This window comes from Ranitomeya imitator, chromosome 4 (genome assembly GCF_032444005.1).
Source record: "Ranitomeya imitator isolate aRanImi1 chromosome 4, aRanImi1.pri, whole genome shotgun sequence".
Lineage (NCBI taxonomy): Eukaryota > Metazoa > Chordata > Amphibia > Anura > Dendrobatidae > Ranitomeya > Ranitomeya imitator.
In genome coordinates, this window is record NC_091285.1 from 420,661,371 (window position 1) to 420,682,048 (window position 20,678).

Genomic DNA, 20,678 nt, shown 5'->3' on the forward strand with positions numbered 1-20,678 from the left:
TTTTCCGAGACCTGTAGCATCTCCATTCTTTGGGATCTGTGGCTGGGTGAAGGCTTATTTTTTGCTCGCCTAGCTGACATTTTATTGATACCATTTTGGGGTAGAAAGAATGTTTTGATTGCCTGCTATTGCATTTTATTGCAATGTTGCGGTGACCAAATTTTTTTTTCTTATTTACTGATCTGATTACGGTAATTATTTTTATATTTTGATATATCGGCCATTTCTGAAAGCGGCGATACCCCCTTTTTTTTAAAAAACTATTGCAGTAGCCCTGCTATGTGTAGCATAAATGTTCATCTGCTATGAACGCCGGCCACTGGGCAGCGTTCATAGCAGAGCGGCAATGACAGCCACAGGGGTCTCCTGCAGATCCCAGCTTGTCATGCCAACCCATCGGTTCCCCGCTATTCATGTGACAGGGGGGCGATGGGTGGGATTAGTGATGTGCTTCTGGCGTGGCCATGTTAAATGCTGCTGTCAGAGATTGACAGCGGCATTTAACATGTTAACAGCTGGATTATGATTTCACCCGCGGCCGTTAGGGGCACATGTCCGCTGATGAAATCAGCTGTCATATGCTGGAAAACATGTGGGCTCAGTGCCGGAGCCTGCATCAAACAGGGGGATGCGACTTATGACGAACCTATATATCATGGATCGTAAAGGGCTGATATACAATTCTCAATGTCTGTTGAAAGTGAATTTGCTTGTTGCCCCAATATCTAGATAAATCTAAGGCAAATATGTGCTTAATTTTATTCTACATCTAATTTAGAGAGAAAACTTCTGACGTTGCAGTTTAATTTTGATGAGACCAGTATTAGAAACTGTAAATTATGTTACAAGACACCAACATTATGCAATTAGAACGTAGTACTTTATTGAGCCATTAAATACACAAGACAAAACATATGACCCTGGACACTGGATATGGGAGGAAACAATTACAGTTTGAGGGATATAGAGGACTGGACAGTTAAAACTTCATCATTTAATTTGCAGAACATGATTTGAGGACACAGGACTGAGTTACGAGAAAAAATACAAAACTAATATCAGTCCATCTAATTAATTTTCCATAATAAAAAAGAAAACATAAAATAAAGATTAACAGGTCCTGTATGAACCGTATGCACGGATATTTGGGAAGTTTTCAATTGATGCAAATACTTGTCCAGGATTAAGCCTGTGTTCCCCTTCCAATGTAACTGGTGTTGTTTGCTGGAACCTCTCTTCAATGGAGCAGGTGATAGAAAGCCGTGAAGAGGGAGGGGGTCTCTGTCATCTTTGGAATGGCACTGTTTTAGCGGCTGTAACCAAACTCATCAGCATCATCAGCACGGAAGTCGCCATAACGCCACAGGTTCAACTACATACAAAGGAAAAAAAAACAGTAAAATATAACTTTTGACTAGAAGAGCAGATTACTGTCCTCTATGTGAAACTGGATTTTCCTGGAATAATACACGGTCACATGGTGTCAATTATATACAATAAGTATAGTGAGAATTCTGTAAAAAGGGGGCTCAACCCTTGCTTGTACTTTAGCATTCCCTTAGGCATTGTATTAAGTAGAAATAGTAACTTACCCTTGCAGACTTTGCAGATTCCTGAGCATTCACATACTCTGCAATCTACAGAAAACAGAAAAGGAAGATTCAGACACTCGCTATTTTACACGCAAGAACATAATCACCAGCAATAGTACTAACTGGGTCTGTGTTCACCATATACAGCAAGTGTAACTCCTTGTGGAGTTTGACAGCAATCTGCTGTGATACTGGGAATCTGAGCATCTATTGAGAAGAGGTTATTGTGTCAGGCATGAGCTGGTGAGGCTCAGTGGAACGTATAAGCCAACATATCCCCCTGATTGCAGAGCTGTAACAGAGCCCAACAAAGCTACTGATTACAGAAGCGCACAGGAGACTATTTGGTTTTGCCAACAAAGAAAGCCAAGTACAGAACATGATCTGAAAAGCTAAGCTTTTAACCCTTCCTTCCAAAACGTGACAATATTCTTCCGTCAGACAGTAAGTCACAGATATTTATAGCATAAAACAGAGTCACATTTAATTGGAAACGTTACTAGAAATGGCTGCAATGAACTACCCCCATTCTTGACCAGAGCTCCCAATGGCAGCTCATACAATGATCTCTTACAAACTATGGCACCAGAATTATTATTTTTTTTGCTTCTGGAATTCTAACTTTTTCAGTTTATTTTGAATTTTTAACAACTGTAAGAAATCTATTAAAGTTCCTACTGAATGTCAGGATGAAGAAATCTCGACTACTATGAGGAATTGGTACTGAAACTATATTAGAAAATTAAAGACCTTGTCATTGTACACTGAAGAATATTTGCTAAATCTGGAACACCCCCTTTAGAAAGACTAGCCAGCACAGCAATTTCTTTGATTACCGCCCTGTTCATCATCAGCACCACTCTAGGAGAAAAGGATAACAATTCTCTAAAACCCGATGGATGACAAGGAAGGACAGAAATACGCTCAGAGAACTATAGACACACTTATACCAGGCAAACTGGAAAAAATACAATTTTTTGCTGATATTGCTTCTGTAGCAGCAAGCTTCATAATATTCCTCTTCCACTATAAAATGTACATTAGCCAAATAAAAGTGATTGACCAGGTCATCAAAAGATCTACCATACAAACACCAAAAATTATACCATTTTATTTAAAGCATACTATTAAAGCAGTCAACATCCCTCCTCCATGAGCATCTAAGAGATGCCAAATCAGCTTTTAGCACAAGAGAAATGTGCTGACAAGTTCCTTTATTCCCCACAATTAGAGGCCTGGGTGGCCATTTATTGGGCAAAATTAGCTGCCATTAGTTTTAATCTTACCTTTAATTAAAGTGACCTGTTCTAGTGACAGGTATGCATTAAGGTTATGACCTGCAACAACGTGTACAATTGCAACTAGTTCTTAATCAATCAAAACATTTCTTTAGCTGTTGCTTGCTTGTTCCTTGGCAAGAGAACAGAAAAGAGGCCAGTGGGAAGAACTAATGGTTTATTACTCAACTATACTTTTCCAAAAGTGTACAGAAACGGACAAAAACTGAGCACTTCGAAAATATTACAATGGCAAGAACACATATAATGACTTAGATCACAGCTATGAATATCAATGAAAGGCAAAGGAAGCCGTGGTATGGAAATGTGTTCAACACAGGTCCCTAGTATGAAGAATGGATCCAGGCGGTATAGGAACAAGATACATATTCTATATGCGGTGGTGTAATTAGTATTAGGAGTCACTTGTCTGCTTCATCATGACACACTTCATCATGTCTATGCAATTACAAGGGGCTGCACCCAGTTCTTGAGCACCATGAATTCTCACCATATTGATTTACATTAGTTGGGCACTGGGGCTTACAGTGGTCAATAACTTCTGCTGAATATCAATTAAAATGGCTCCTGTAAATAAGTCCGTTAATGAGCTATCGAGTTGTGCAGAGGGAGGGTAGGGGCAGCTCCTGCTTGTCAGTTCTATTTTTCATGTCCTGAAGTGGCTGCATGATACATTTTCCAGTGCAGTGTTATACTCTGGTTACATTGGTAGCTAACTCACAAACCTGCTGATAACCGCTCACAACACAATAAAGAATCGCCAATTCAGCAGGAAAACATTTAGTGATCATCACATTTAACAGGTCCTTAACCAGCATGAATATTGCTGTGGCCAATCTCAATACGATATGTAGAGGATGCTGTCCTATGCGCTAACACTACCCCAGGGCTCACCACCTCTTTCGCTACCTGCCTCATCTTGCTATAAGCTCATATTTTATGGTGTGTGCTGAATAATCTATGAATCATATAAACAATATGGTAGGATTTCTTCTAACACAACACAAGAGTCTTACAAAATGTTCAGTTGTCACTTCATGTTGAGAGTATCCTAGGGTCATACAGATGGCAATAACATACGCTGAAGCAAATTATTCCCGTTTATTGTATTCAGATGCTGGAGAAAACTGTACACTGCAGAGTAGCAGGCAACAAAATCCATCTCTGGCTAACAAAAACATCTAACATTGATGATTCTTCCCCATATATTTATTGGAATACCTAGAAATTCAGTAGCATGAGTCCGCTGTTTGATAAGAGCTGGGCATCCTGCCAATAAGTCTCCATGATGTACTCTGTCTCTGTTTTTCTACTACTAGAAATTTCATCCATATTAAAAATCATTTACCATGGTTTTGATGATGGATGAAGGGAGTGTCAACATATATAACCAAAAGACAAAATCAGTGAATAGCAGTCAATAAACAAAAATAGGAGCAGAAAGTTAGAATTGCAGCTATGAAGCTGTTAAGGTAAAAAGCCACAGTAAAAATTAAAGTTTTTTTCAAGGGAATCTGTCGCTTTGTTCATGCAGTCTGATCTGTGGACAGCACAGTACAGAGAAGGAGAAGCTGAGTAGAGTATAAGTTTATTAGGAAAGTTTCAGAGTAACTAGTATTTTAGTGAGCTATAAGGCGCGCACTCATTGATAGGTAGAGAGGGGTGCAGGCTGAACTGAAGAATCCAAATTAAGTCAAATAGCAGGAAATCAGCCACACTCGCACTGAGTTTTTTTTAATGATGGGTAGAAGTGATGGGTAGAAGGATATACAGTCATGGCCAAAAGTTTTGAGAATGAGACAAATATTAATTTTTCCAAAGTCTAGTGCTTCATTTTTTTCTAATGGCAATTTGCATATACTCCTGAATGTCAGAGTGATCAGCTTAACAGCAATTACTGTACTTGCAAAGTCAATATTTGCCCAGAAAATGAACTTTAACCCCCAAAACACAATTCAACATCATTCCAGTCCTGCCTTAAAAGGAGCAGCTAACATCGTTTTAGTGATTGATCCATTAACACAAGTGTGGGTGTTGATGAAGACAGGGCTGGCGATCAATCAGTCATGATTAAGTAAGAATGACATCACTGGACACTTTAAAAGGAGACTGGTGCTTGGTATCATTGTTTCTCTTCAGTTAACCATGGTTATCTCTAAAGAAACATGTGCAGCCATCATTGCACTGCACAAAAATGGCCTAACAGGGAAGAGTATCGCAGCTACAAAGATTGCACCTCAGTCAACAATCTGTCGCATCATCAAGAACTTCAAGGAGAGAGCTTCCATTGTTGTCAAAAAGGCTCCAGGGCGCCCAAGAAAGACCAGCAAGCGCCAGGACCGTATCTTAAAACTGTTTCAGCTGCGGGATCGGACTACCAGCAGTGCCGAGCTTGCTCAGGAATGGCAGCAGGCTGGTGTGAGTGCTTCTGCACACACTGTGAGGCGGAGACTCTTTGAGCAAGGCCTGGTTTCAAGGAGGGCAGCAAAGAAGCCACTTCTCTCCAGAAAAAACATCAGGGACCGACTGATATTCTGCAAAAGGTACAGGGAGTGGACTGCTGAGGACTGGGACAAAGTCATTTTCTCTGGTGAATCCCCTTTTCGATTGTTTGGGACATCTGGAAAACAGCTTATTCGGAGAAGAAGAGGTGAGCGCTACCACCAGTCTTGTCTCATGCCAACTGTAAAGCATCCTGAAACCATTCATGTGTGGGGTTGCTTCTCAGCCAAGGGAATCGGCTCACTCACAGTCTTGCCTAAAAACACAGCCATGAATAAAGAATGGTACCAGAATGTCCTCCAAGAGCAACTTCTCCCAACCGTCCAAGAGCAGTTTGGCGCCCAACAATGCCTTTTCCAGCATGATGGAGCACCTTGCCATAAAGCAAAGGTGATAACTAAATGGCTCATGGAACAAAACATAGAGATTTTGGGTCCATGGCCTGGAAACTCCCCAGATCTTAATCCCATTGAGAACTTGTGGTCAATCATCAAGAGACAGGTGGACAAACAAAAACCAACAAATTCTGGCAAAATGCAAGCATTGATTATGCAAGAATGGACTGCTATCAGTCAGGATTTGGTCCAGAAGTTGATTGAGAGCATGCCAGGGAGAATTGCAGAGGTCTTGAAGAAGAAGGGTCAACACTGCAAATATTGACTTGCTGCATTAACTCATTCTAACTGCCAATATAACCTATTGGTACTCATTATATGATTGCAATTATATTTCTGTATGTGATATAAACATCAGACAAACACTAATAAAAACTAGAGGGCAGCAGATCATGTGAAAATATAATTTTGGTGTCATTCTCAAAACTTCTGGCCATGACTGTAGAGCGACACATCGTATTAACCTTTCGACCTGTCCCGGGTCTTTTCCAAAAGTCGCTTTAATCACAAGTGTAGGGTGTACTGCACAGCACGCAAAATCCCTGGTATTTGTGTGTATATGGGTCCCGTGGGTGGTCCTACTCAGTCACTGACAGTTGTCTTTTCATTCACAGTCATGACGAGCACACTATCAATCAGTGAGTAGACCGCCCACCGGACTCATATGCATACAACCATCATTGATTTCTGTCAGAAAAACTTAACTTTTAGTCACAAACTTGCAGCTCTCTGGCGTCCCTCTACCCTACTGGTCAATAAAGGTATTGACAGAGGATAAGAAAAAGGGCGCAGCTGCTCTAATTTATGTCGAATATTGCAGCACGTGAGGTGACAGGATGTATATATACCACCGGCTCCTGATAGGAACATAGAAATACCTCGATCCAGTCACCACCAAGTCCACAACACCACATAAATACAAAAACTATGCTACAGCCACCGATCTCTTATAGGTGGATAGGACACCCATTTAGTAATGTGAATTGGCACAGAGTACGTGGCAGATCGCTTAAAGAGCAAGAAGAATGAAGCTAGCAAATTTATTAGTAACTAGCTGAAGAGCCTGGCCTTGCCTGGGCATAGTAAATATCTGTGGTTAGTTATAGCACCTCACGTCTCTTTATTTTCCCATCATGCCTCTCATTTTCTCCCTTACACCTCATTTTCTACTTTATACCTCTCATTTTCCCCCTCACTCCTCTCATTCCCCCCTAACACTTGTCATTTCGACCTCACATCTGTCATTTTCCGATCACTCCACTATTTTCCCTCACTCCTCTCATTTTGCACTCACACCTTTTCATTTTCACCTCACACCCCTCATTTTCACCTCAGTATATACATGTTTGTTATCTCCCTTATATATAGTATACACCTGTATGTCTTCTCTTGTATATAGTATATACGTGTATGTCATCTCCCCTGTAAATAGTATATACCTGCTGTATGTCATCTCCTCCTGTATATTGTATATACCCAGGTGTCATCTCCTCCTGTATATATTATATACCTGTATGTCATCTCTTCTGTATATACTATATACCTGTATGTCATCTCCTCCAATATATAGTATATACCTGTATGTCATCTCCTGTATATAGTATATACCTGTATGTCATCTCCCCTGTATATAGTATATACCTGCTGTATGTCATCTCCTTCTCTATATACCTATGTGTCATCCCCTCTTTTATATAGTATATACCTGTATGTCATCTCCTCCTGTATATAGTATATACGTGTGTCATCTCCTCCTGTATATAGTATGTACCTGTAAGTCATCTCCTTCTGTATATAGTATATACCTGTGTATCATCTGCTCCTGTATATAGTATATACCTGTGTGTCATCTCCTTCTGTATATAGTATATACCTGTATGTCATCTCCTCCTGTATATAGTATATACCTGTGTGTCATCGCCCCTGTTTATAGTATGTACCTGTATGTCATCTCCCCTGTATATAGTATATACCATGCTGTCATCTCCTGTATATAGTATATACCTGTATATCATCTCCTCCTGTATATAGTATATACCTGTGTGTCATGTCCTCCTGTATATAGTATATACCTGTATGTCATCTCCTGTATATAGTATATACCTGTGTGTCATCTCCCTGTATATAGTATATATGTGTGTGTCATCTCCTCCTGTATATAGTATATACCTGTGTGTCATCTCCTCCTGTATATAGTATATACCTGTGTGTCATCTCCTCCTGTATATAGTATATACCTGTTTGTCATCTCCTCCTGTATATAGTATATACCTGTAAGTCATCTCCTCCTGTATATAGTATATACCTGTGTCATCTGCTCCTGTATATAGTATATACCTGTGTGTCATCTGCTCCTGTATATAGTATATACCTGTGTGTCATCTCCTCCTGTATATAGTATATACCTTTGTGTCATCTCCTCCTGTATATAGTATATACCTGTGTGTCATCTCTCCTGTATATAGTATATACCTGTGTGTCATCTCCTTCTGTATATAGTATATATCTGTGTGTCATCTCCTCCTGTATTAGATCGCGTTCACACGTTATTTGGTCAGTATTTTTACCTCAGTATTTGTGAGCTAAATTGGCAGCCTGATAAATCCCCAGCCAACAGGAAGCCCTCCCCCTGGCAGTATATATTATCTCACACATAATAGACAGGTCATGTGACTGACAGCTGCCGTATTTCCTATATGGTACATTTGTTGCTCTTGTAGTTTGTCTGCTTATTAATCAGATTTTTATTTTTGAAGGCTAATACCTGACTTGTGTGTGTTTTAGGGCGAGTTTCATGTGTCAAGTTGTGTGTGTTGTGTTGCATGTGGCGACTTGCATGTAGCGACTTTTGTGAGATGAGTTTTGTGTGGCGACATGCGTGTAGCAACTTTTTGTGTGTCGAGTTGCATGTGACAGGTTAGTGTAGCAAGTTGTGTGCAGCAAGGTTTGCGCATGGCGAGTTTTGCGTGTGGCGCATTTTGAGTATGTGCAAGTTTTGTGTGAGGCAACTTTTGCATGTGTTGCAACTTTTGTGCATGTGGCAATTTTTCCGCGTACGCAAGTTTTGCGTGTGGCAAATTTTCCATGAGGTGAGTTTTGCACGAGTGGTGAGTTTTGCATGTGGCGAGTTTTGCGCGTGGCGAGTTTTGCGCGTGGTGAGTTTTGAGCAGTGACTTTTATGTGGCGAGGTTGGCGTATGTGTGGTGAAATGAGTGCTGAGGGTGATATGTGTTCAAGCACGTGGTAGTTTGTGGCGCATTTTGTGTGTGTGTGTTCATATCCCCGTGTGTGGTGAGTATCCCATGTCGGGGCCCCACCTTAGCAACTGTACAGTATATACTCTTTGGTGCCATCGCTCTCACTCTTTAAGTCCCCCTTGTTCACATCTGGCATTTGTCAATTTGCCTACAACACTTTTCCTTTCACTTTTTCCCCATTATGTAGATAGGGGCAAAATTGTTTGGTGAATTGGAAAGCGCGGGGTTAAAATTTCACCTCACAACATAGCCTATGATGCTCTCAGGGTCCAGACGTGTGACTGTGCAAAATTTTGTGGCTGTAGCTGCGACGCCTCCAACACTTTTCCTTTCACTTTTTCCCCATTATGTAGATAGGGGCAAAATTGTTTGGTGAATTGGAAAGCGCGGGGTTAAAATTTCACCTCACAACATAGCCTATGACGCTCTCGGGGTCCAGACGTGTGACGGTGCAAAATTTTGTGGCTGTAGCTGCGACGGTGCGGATGCCAATCCCGGACATACACACATACATACATACATACATACACACACACATTCAGCTTTATATATTAGATTCCAGAAAAAATCAGAAGTGTTTACAAAAGATACAAATGGTATTACGAAAGAGATAAAATACAAGTATGTACAAACAGTTATGAAATAAAAGGGATGAAAATACGAAACTTACTAAATCTCAGTCACAGGCATGACGTGTCGATAAAGGGAAGGAGAGATCCAAAAGAACTGATCTTTACCACAGCATGGTGTCTAGCTGTTTCTCCGGCTCTGAATGATTGCCAAAGATGTACGCTCCTGTTTTATGCTTTGGTCAATACAATTAGGAACTCCCACTTTGCTGACCTCACATATGGGCTGTTTTCTGGGAGGTGCATATAACTTAGAAAGTTATCAATAACTCCTTTCCTTCATACCTTTGGCCTTGAAGCTCATAAGCCAACGACATTAGCATTATTTTTTCCCTTGCGATTTTACCATTCTTTAGAGTCTAAACTTGGTATGTCTGTGATTTGTTGGTGGGCAGAAATTCATTTCCCAGGTTTCTGATAGCCCTAAATGCAGCAAAACGCTGCCATGCATAACCCCAAATACCCACATCCTGGAAATCCAATTTTGATGTTTCTGGATTAATGTGTCTGATTGAATTTGACAAAGATTTTTTGGAGGGAAGAAACATTCAGCTCTGCTAAGCTTGCTGGTAATAAAATTCCACATTCCACACTGACCATTTGCTGGAAGGGGGGAAACTCACAGAGAGGGAGAGGGGCTGCATGCAGGATATGGTCCTGCAGAAACCAAATGATGGGAGGAGTAGTAGGCCGGTTCTGGTTGTGTCTCCAGAACCATGGAAAATAATTCATATATTCCTGACATTTTCAATGTATAAAATATCAGGTCATATTGAAACTTTTCCCATAGAAATGTATACTATTCTGATCGACTTCTCCTGCTCTGTAACATACTGCCTGGATGACTGGAAGACATGCACGAGTGGAGAACGTATAGCATGAAAATCCAAAATAACTTGGTAATACAAAATATTTGAACATTTTTTCTGAGGAATAATTTTGATAAGATACAGAGGTCATTAATTTATTTTTTTTAAAGTGTTACATTTTCAGACTTTCTGAATTATTGTTGAGAAAAATAAACTATTTTTACTAGGCCTTTTTTAATAACTATTTGTAAATTGTTGAGCCTAAGGATTAAAGTACATTCAGTCAACTGCCAAATGATTTATGGTATAATATGCGGTAATAATACAGGAATAAGTCATTGTACTAGAAAATTTTCAGATATACTCACCAGTTTCAAGAACTGTTTCTCTTTGCGCACCTCCACCATGACCAGGCCTTCTTTTACCAGACCCAGGCCCACATCCTCTTTGGAGTCTGCAAATTGCAAAGTAACATGTGGACAGCCAGCGCCTGCATACTCCACATTCAACAGGCACTGAGTGTTCTGAATATCGCGAACCACATTATCCACCACATCAGCACGAGCGTCCTCCTGTATTAGGTAAAGGATAGTCAATTATGACCACTAGGTAAATGCATCAGTGCAGACACTCATCTTACTGGCAGTATACTCACATCTTGCGGCACTTGGATGAAAGCAAAACAATACTCTATAGCTTGTGCTGGGAGTGTACGAACACTGAAAGATGTTGGGAGGGTCCCCAGACGAGTGGAGGGCACTGTCTCTCTCTGCAAAACAGATTAACAATGTGACAGGTGAAACACTCGGATAAAACGTATGTAATCATATTTCACAGCCAGAAAAGTAGACCGAAGAAAAACTGCAATATTACGGGAGAAGCTACGCTCTCATCAGACCATCATCAACATCCTGCGTACATTTCTATATAGACAGTTAAATCCTGAGAGCATGCATATTCATACAGAGGTTACAACGAAGGGATTAATCTTGGCAATCATAGGCTGAGGGCGGTTGCCGGCAGCTGGGAGATGAAACGATGTCAAGAACAAAAATACATGTTAGCTGAGGGGCTATCCGGGGGCCGGAGCGGTATCTTTGCTGCAATTTCATAGCTGCCCTGCTGAGCAGCCCGCGGCCTGCGCCTGCCCTCAGTAAGGAGGGGGAACAAATAGCTCTGTTGACTACATGAAAAAGAGCCAGCTTAAAATCTTGTTATGAAGCCATCAACTGAAACAGCAATCTAAAGTGGGCTACAGAACGAGAACAAGACATTTAGAAAATTCTGACTGTGAATAACTAAGAGCTCAAGTGTAAACTCAGCATTATAAACATTAAGAGCTTGGACTGAAAGAATCGACCAAATACTACAGATATCAAACATTGATGAAAAAGGATCATGCAAGTACAGTGCTTGGAGTTTGTCACATACTGCAGAAAATGCTACATTATTGTAACATTATGGGCTAGACTTAAATCTGCTTAGAATTTATTGTCTTCCTCCTCAATATTTTTAATTTCTTTTAAATCAAAAATAAAAATTAGGCGAAAAGCATCCTAACAGGTGAACATCATTGAAGAGGTTTTCCACTGTCAGCTAAAATTAGGTTAAAAGTAGTAAAGGAGCATAGACCACAACCAAAAGAAAAATTATAAACATGTTCATAAAGCACAAAAATGTATTAATTTGTGGGACTATTCAAAAATAAAACTCCTAAAAAAAACCTTTATTCATATACAAGATCCAAAAAAATGACAAAAAAGCAAACAATGGCAAACACACATAAAAAAGTGAAAAACCCAAATATGACTAATTCAACAAAGCTGGGGCAGCACAGTGGCTAGCACTCAGCCTTGCAGCGCTGGGGTCCTGGGTTCAAACATGCAAGGAGTTGGTATGTTCTCCCCGTGTTTGCGTGGGTTTCCTCCGGGTACTCCGGTTTCCTCCCACATTTCAAAAACATAATGTTAGGGAATTTAGATTGTGAGCCCCATCAGGGACAGTGATGATAATGTGTGCAACCTGTAAAGCGCTGCGGAATATGTTAGCACTATATAGAAATAAATATTATTATTATTAAAGCTATCAAATTACAAAATAGTAAGGAATCCTGCATGAAATATGTAAAAATATATATCTGAATAAACAATCACCATATAGAATAGAAAGGGAATGTTGCAAAAAAAAAAAAAATCTGTCCTAAAAGTTAATATATAAAAACCTAAAAAGTCTCCAAATTCTGGATACAGTTTACCCCTCAAAGATGTGCATGAAATGCACATCAGTTATAGTCCAGATATTTGTGGACTGGCTTGTTTTCATATATTTATATATATATTTCATACATATACTTTTAGGACCATTTTTTAAAGAAGTTGTCCAACTCGTTGTCATACCCCAAGCTTGGCCCCAATAAAATAAAAAAGTTGTGTAGGAACTCCAGTGCGGTTGATGATACATGTGAGCCCCGGGGCCCAATCAGCACTGGCGTCACTGTCCCCACCTTCTGTTGAATTGATGAAGTAGTCTGGGATCAGTCCTGGCTTCCTCTTCATGTTCAATGTGACAACAGGCAGAGACATTAATGCCAGGGCTGATTAAAAAAAAAAAATTGCGGCAGCAACATTTAGATCAAGAAGGGGTGGTCCGAGCAGAAACTCTCTTTAATGAATATGGCCTCTCTTTATTATATAGTGACTACTTATCATATGAACCACAATATACTGTTTTTGGTCATTTAAGCCCTACTATACATCTGAGTTACACACTTCTGGCTGTATAATTTGATGGCATTATTGAATCTATCCAATGTGGTTTACCCACTTGAAGGTGAATGATTACGTGTTTTATGATTAACCCTGCACATGCTTGCCCTTTGGTAAAGGTAATAAAAATACAAAAGAACTGTTATTTCCCAAATAAATCCCCTACTGCACCACTGCTTCCGTCTTCCCCAGACTTCTGTGCTTATTTCCCTTCAGCAACTATGTGAATTTACCAATGTTTCGCTGCAGTCAACCACTGGCCTCAGCAGTCTCATGCTGTCCACTGAGGCCAGTGATTGGCTGCATCAGTAAATTTAGGTAGAAGGTATACAACTTCTGCAGGAAAGTAAACCGAGACCCCGAGATACTGGAACATTAGAAAAATTTTATACACAATTTATGTATGTTTTGGTATAGGTTGTATATAAAATGGATGTGTGACCTCCTCTGTATCACCATTGGAGCGTGAAGTGGTGGTATCGGCACGTTCAGCATGAGTACTGGTTAGTATATGTTATGCACTATGCACTTTTTTCTTTGAAACTGCTCTTTTTGAGGATTTTCTTAGTACATGAGATGCCGCTTATATATTTTGGCAAATATATTGATGTACACTTTTCCCTCACTTTTGTCCCGTTGTGGATACTGATTAATGTTATATTGCAGCTAAAGTCTTTTTGTACTTCCAGTACTCCACACTGTGGAATTGATATTTTCTTACTGACTCTTTTGTAAAGCTATGAGTGCTGATCTGTCCCTCTTGTTTTTAATTTTCGTGTATTGTCTTTTTGGTGTCAAATAAAATAACTAATTGAATTTTATATTGATTCTTATTGGTCTCTAGTAGTTTCTTTTTGGTATTTAAGTCTATTTACCTACTTAAAGTTTATTTGTAGTCATTTTGGGGTATTTTCCTTGTTGGATTAATTTGTATAAACAAGGCCTGATGGGGACGGGGTTACCTTTCTCAGCTCGGCTTCATTCTACGGTAATCTAAAAACTGTGTGAGAACGGCTGCACCTAGTAATCTGAGTGATAAATCGTTGGATTCAGCTTCTCTTTGCCTACAACCTGCTGCTCTCAGATGAGATGGCAAAAACCTGCTGACAGATTCCCTGTAAAGCAGGGCACGCCTATATCAGGTGGAAAAAACAGCCAGAGAGCTCCCTAAACCTAAGATAGATGTCTGGGAATCAGGTTTAGGGTTGCTTATATTACTAGGAGTCACATAAGTTCTTTGTACAAAATATATATAGATCATTTGTTCACTTGGAGCTTTCAGTAAATATTTTCAAATAGAAAAGACATTATTACCAAATCATCATCCGTGAACTGGAAATGGACTGTGCGTCTGAATTTCCAATATAACAGGTTTAGGTCATTGGTAAGGAAAAAGTTCTCGCTTAAGTTGTAACCGACGTTTATATTTTTATTTCATAAATCAATAGTATACATGAAAATAAGAAACATTGTACTAGATCAGAAGAATCTGCTTCTTTCTCTGCCAGAATGTATCAGTCATTATCAAAATTCTCAATTCTGAAGTAAATATGTATGCAGTGAAGACCAACTCTACCATTACTGAGAAGATGGCAGTTAATACGGATACAATTCTATGTAGATGGGAGGAGCTACATGAAGAGCTCCTCACTCCTCTCTAGAGAGATGAGAGCTGCTACTGATAAGGCTCTATCTCAGAAATGGAAAAGGGTCCACTGGATACAGATTTTACCTCAGAATTGGGAATTTTGATGATTAATCAATTCTGGCAGATAGAAGCAGATTCCTCTGAAAAGACAAATAATGTCTGCTACATAATGTTGAGCCACCCCCCAGTGTTCGAGTTCGGTTTGTCGAATTGGGGCGTGTTCGACGAATGTTCGTCGAACCCCATTGAAACAAATGGCAGGCAAACACAAACACATAGAAAACACCTTAAAAGGTGTCGAAAAGCTGACAAACTGCTCAGAAGACACAACAAACACAAGGAAAAGTCACAAGTACATATAGTCATGCAAAAAGAAAAGAGGTGGAGGAGTAAAAGGAGGAGGAGACACAGATATAGGCATGTCATGCCCTTCTAAAATCAAGAAAGGTTGGAGTAAAAATCTAAAATCAGCCTACCAACACCCAGGCGTCGTGACAAAAAAATGTAAAAAAGAAATATCTTTAGGTAGAATGGCGGGTCCACTCAGAACACTTTCCTTAGAAGAAGTAGTGGTATCCCCGTGGGGATTCATGCCAAAAAAGGAACCCAATACATTCAGACTAATCCACCATTTGTCATATCTAAGGGGCAGGTCAGTAAACGACAACATCGACACGGAACCAAGTACAGTACTATATACTGTACCTCATTTGACGAGGCAATCAGGCAGGTCAAGAAGTTGGGAAGGGGCACCCTAATGGCCAAAACAGACATTGAGAGGGCATTCCGGTTACTACCTGTGCCTCCGAATAGCGTCCGCCTATTGGGCTGCTTCTGTGAAGGAGCATACTACATAGATAGCTGTTTGCCCATGGGGTGCTCCATATCCTGCTCACTATTTGAGGCGTTTAGTTGCTTCCTCGAATGGGTCATCATGGACGTTTCTAAGGGGGCACAATTTATCCATTACCTCGACGACTTCTTATGCCTGGGTCCAAAAAGATTCGCCACAGTGTGAATACACGCGGCAGCCCACCTGTGAGAAGGAGAGAGCAGGAGGGAGAGCGGACACCCCAGAGCCGAGGGGTTAGATTGAGAAAGGAAGAAGGTGGTGTAGCTTGTTTCATGGGTGGGGTACTCTGCTGAGTAGCAGAAACTGCTACTAGGCCCAAAAGGATTTCCTCGGCTAGATGCAGTTAAAAATTAGTACTTAGATAAACAGGCGGTGTAGCTTGCTTCATGAGTGGGCTACTCTGCTGAGTAGCAGAAACTGCTACTAGGCCCAAAGTATTGCCTAGGCTAGATGCAGTTAAAAATTAGTAATTAGATAAATAGGCGTGTAGCTTGCTTCATGGGTGGGCTACTCTGCTGACTAGCAGACACTGAAGCTTTGGAGCAGACCTCTGAATCCCAGGCCATAGTATGAGTAAACAGCTCTGCAGACTTAACCATCTGTGTTACCCCAAGCCATAGTGTATGTAGTTTCTAAAGGTTAAAAAGGGGGGGAGCGACCCCACCCACCTGGAATTGACGATACCAACGTCATGAAAAACAGAGCAAGGGGACTCCAAAAAGAGTCTCCATTATTTCCAAAAATTGGGCCACAGACACCACTTAAGTGGCATCAATTTCACCAGAGTTTCTTAAAATGGTTGGGGAGGTGATTTTAAAAAATCATCAAGCTTTTAGTCTCCCCAGGATGACACAGGGGTAGAAAAGTCCTTGCGGATCCAGGTCTTGTTCATCTTGAACATTAGTCTGTCTACATTGTCACTGGACAGCCGCGTGATCTTATCTGTCAGCACACCACCAGCAGCGCTGAACACACGTTCAGAGAGCACGCTGGCTGCGGGGCACGACAAGATTTTCAAGGAGTGAGTGGCGAGCTCAGGCCATTTTTCCAGATTGGAAGCCCAAAATGAGCAAGTGTTCAGTTCCACAGTCATGGCATCGATGTTAACTTGTAGATACACCTGTACCATCCTCTCTAGGCGTTAGGTATGCGTCAGACTTCTTGTCTCCTGTGGCCTTGCAAAGGATGGTCTAAAACTTCTTGAAACGATTGGAAAAAATTGCTGTTACCACCAGATACGATGTTACTGTTAAGGTTTGAGTGATGACTCGACAGTACCATGGTTGGCAAGTTAGAACTCAGAGATTCACTACGTGCACCACTGGTGTTTTGTGGAAAAGCAGATGTAAGATTCTGTAACAGTCTCTGCTGATACTCCTACATGCATAAATCCCTTTCTATGGCAGGTATAATGTCACCAAATTTACATTTGTATTGGGGATCTAAGAGTGTTGCAACCCAGTAGACGGCATTACTTCGGATCCTGACAATCCGAAGGCCATGTTGCAGGTAGTGCAGCAAGAAGGCACTCATGTGTCTTGCGCATCCAGGAGGACGAAGTCCTTGTTGTCTTGGTGGCGGCGAGGTGAGAATCATGCTTCCTTCCTCTGCCCTCTCCCCCCAACCTCGCATAACAGAAATTTGATCAAGGTTTCCCTCATCTGATGAGTCTTCCACGCCCAGCGCCAGTTCGTCCTCCACTTCTTCCTCGGCTCCTGCACCTTCCAAAACAGTTTGGCTGCTACCATGCGCTCTCTGTAATCCCTCTCCCCCACCCTCCAATGCCAGCCGCCTTGGTGCTGCAGACTGTCTGGACCTTGGAGATATTATTCCTTCTGCATACGACTCCTCCTGCTCCTTCTCTTGTCCCACCACCTGACTCCGAATACTGTTTAAGGTATGCTCCAGCATGTAAATGACCGGAATAGTCATGCTGTAAATGGCATCGTCAGCACTAAACATCTTCATCGCCATCTCAAAACTGTGAAGAAGGGTGCATAGGTCCCTGATCTGAGACCCCTCCTGCAGCGTGATTTGCCCCACCTCTGGATCTCGTTGGCCCAGGCTATACATCATAACGTATTGCACCAGGGCTCATCGGTGCTGCCACAGTCACTGCAACATGTGCAGAGTTGAATTCCACCGTGTGGGCACATCGCATTTCAGCCGGTGAACTGGCAGGCCCAACGACTTCTGTAGAGATGTAAGTCATTGAGCTGCAGGATGCGAACAGTGGATGTGAGCACACAGTGACCGTGCCCTCTGCAGCAGCCCATCTAGTCCGGGATAGTGGGATAAAAATTGCTGGACAGTCAGGTTCAAAATGGGAGCCATACAAGGCATGTGTGTGACATTGCCCCGGTGAAGGGCCGCACCCAGGATTGCAGCATTGTCGCACGGCCTTCCCTGGCTGCAGGTTCAGTGGAGACGACCATTGATGGAACTCGGTCTCCAGAGCTGACCACAACTCCTCAGCTGTGAGACTCACATTTCCCAGACATTTCAAGGTAAACATCGCCTGATGCCATTGAGCCTTGGTGACAGCATAGTAAGGAGGTGTGCAGGATTCCTTCTGCGCAGTTAGAACACGGGTGGCATTACCAGACAGGCTTTGGGTGCAGGTGGAGGACCGAGAGGAGGTTGAAGAAGCAGAAGCAGTGGAGGAACTTAGAGATACAGAGGATCGACGCGCAACTCTTGGGAATGGCAAGACTTGGACAGCAGCCCCTTCCCCTGATGTCACCATAGTTACCCAGTGCCCAGTCACCGACTTTTAAATATTATTATTCTTATTCTCAATTCTGTACTGAACACATTGCCTCTCGCTGACATTACAAAAGCTATTTATCTATAGATAGCTCAGAGTATAAGTTAACACCATATAGAGAGGACACGTGGTGTGTGAGACACATTTATAATCACAGCTCTTAGGAGAGTGGGGGTTTGTCACGTGGGGGTCACCTCCTGCCTTCACCATCATTCTCCATGGACGTCAGACAAGTCACAGAAAGAAGGAACACATTTCAAAAACCTGACCGGCACATCCAAACATAGACTAAGTGTGAACAGGTGCTGAACCTAGAGTCGCCAACTCGTATATAGTTAAGTAAATAAGGCAGCAGACTGCAGCGCTAAAACATGTAAACTTGAAAACACGAAATTTGAACTGCATTACTGCACTAGAAATATGAAAAATGAGAGCTTTTAGCACATAAAAATGGCCAATTTTATGTGTACCTGGTAGCCCCTTTACGGCATCTCTCTTATACCAGGTCCTAAAACTTGCCTTACCTCGCTAAGAGAGATGCCATAAAGGGGCTACCAGGTACACATAAAATTGGCCATTTTTATGTGCTAAAAGCTCTCATTTTTCATATTTCTAGTGCAGTAATGCAGTTCAAATTTCGTGTTTTCAAGTTTACATGTTTTAGCGCTGCAGTGTGCTGCCTTATTTACTTAACCATATACGAGTTGGCGACTCTAGGTTCAGCACCTGTTCACACTTAGTCTATGTTTGGATGTGCCGGTCAGGTTTTTGAAATGTATTCTTAAGCCTTCTGATCGTGCACTTCGCCTCCTAGCTTCAGGTGTTTTAATTACAGCAGGTCCAATACCCCTCCACAGAGAGAGAGAATTTTAGTCTAAGAAGAGGTTTCACATGTACCCATTCAGATGGAGACATTTATTCTCAGCGAGGTAAGGCAAGTTTTAGGACCTGGTATATGAGAGATGCCGTAAAGGGGCTACCGGGTACACATAAAATTGGCCATTTTTATGCGCTAAAAGCTCATTTTTCATATTTCTAGTGCAGTAATGCAGTTCAAATTTCGTGTTTTCAAGTTTACATGTTTTAGCGCTGCAGTGTGCTGCCTTATTTACTTAACAGAAAGAAGGAACAACTGGTAGCCATGATGACTTCAGACTTCACACAGACAGACGGCTTTCACCATTCACAACTTTGGGAAAGATGTGGAACGCTGATAGGAACAAATGGACAATCAGTTCGCAGCTATTTCATCTATTTTGTTTTGTTGCAATGTGGTTTTTCTGTGGACAATTCAAAAAACCACTACATTTTTTATGAAAATATCATGACATTTTTTCTTTAAAAGGATCGCACCTGGTAAAGAGTCCAGATTAAATAAATATGCAAAATAAGCATATTTAACACCGACATGTAACGCCCCTGTCCATGTCTACTCGTCCAAGTGTCTGTGGTGAAATGCACCCTGTCACACACAGAGTTTCTCAAGGAAGCGGTGATGTTGTGTGCGACATGCTGGTGTAGCGCAGGCACAATTTTCTTTGAGAAGTAGTGGCGACTGGGCATCTGCTACTGCGACAGACATAAGGTCTCGAAAATCCTCTGTGTCCACTAGGCGGAAAGGCAGCATTTCTGTAGCCAACAGCTTGCAGATGGTGAAATTCAACCTCTTAGCTTTGTCATGGCTAGGAGAAAATAGTCTTTTACTTGTCCACATCTGAAGGACTGAGGGCTGGCTGCCATGCTTAGACAGGGTTGAGTACTGTGTCCCCGGCAAACTGCTGGTGTGAGGAAGGTGCAGGCGGAGATATTATGTTGCCTTGATCAAAATGTCAGAGAGCGCTCAACACCAGCAGGTGATTCCACTTGCAAATGTCCTGACGACCTGCCAATCACACTGGCTGTTGTGGGTAAAGAGGTGGAAGGTCTGCGTCCAAAACCATGTGTGACTGCTGTTCCCACAGTCACAGAGGATGAAGAGGCCGCGGATGCACTTGATGGGGCAGACGGTGGTTGGCTCGGCCCACTAGGCCGCATTGTAGCACAGTGAGCTTCCCACTGCAACTTATGCCTCATATCCATGTGATGGTTCATGCATGAAGTACTCAAAATATTCATTTTTTGGCCTCTACTGAGATTTTGGTGACAAATCTTACAGACAACATG

The 20,678-nt window shown here is 41.6% G+C and overlaps 1 protein-coding gene across 2 annotated transcripts in view; it reads right to left on the reverse strand.

The window, feature by feature from the left end:
- Positions 1-858: 858 nt before the first annotated feature.
- SND1 (staphylococcal nuclease and tudor domain containing 1) overlaps positions 859-20,678 on the reverse strand; it is a 980,965-nt gene continuing 961,145 nt past the window's right edge. For both annotated transcript variants that reach the window (XM_069765442.1, XM_069765443.1), the window contains exons 21-24: positions 11,138-11,251; positions 10,851-11,054; positions 1,593-1,637; positions 859-1,372 (exon numbers count right to left, since the gene is read on the reverse strand). In XM_069765442.1, the coding sequence (XP_069621543.1) occupies positions 1,307-1,372; positions 1,593-1,637; positions 10,851-11,054; positions 11,138-11,251 (429 nt within the window). In that variant the 3' untranslated portion in view covers positions 859-1,306. The remainder of the gene's footprint in view (positions 1,373-1,592; positions 1,638-10,850; positions 11,055-11,137; positions 11,252-20,678) is intronic.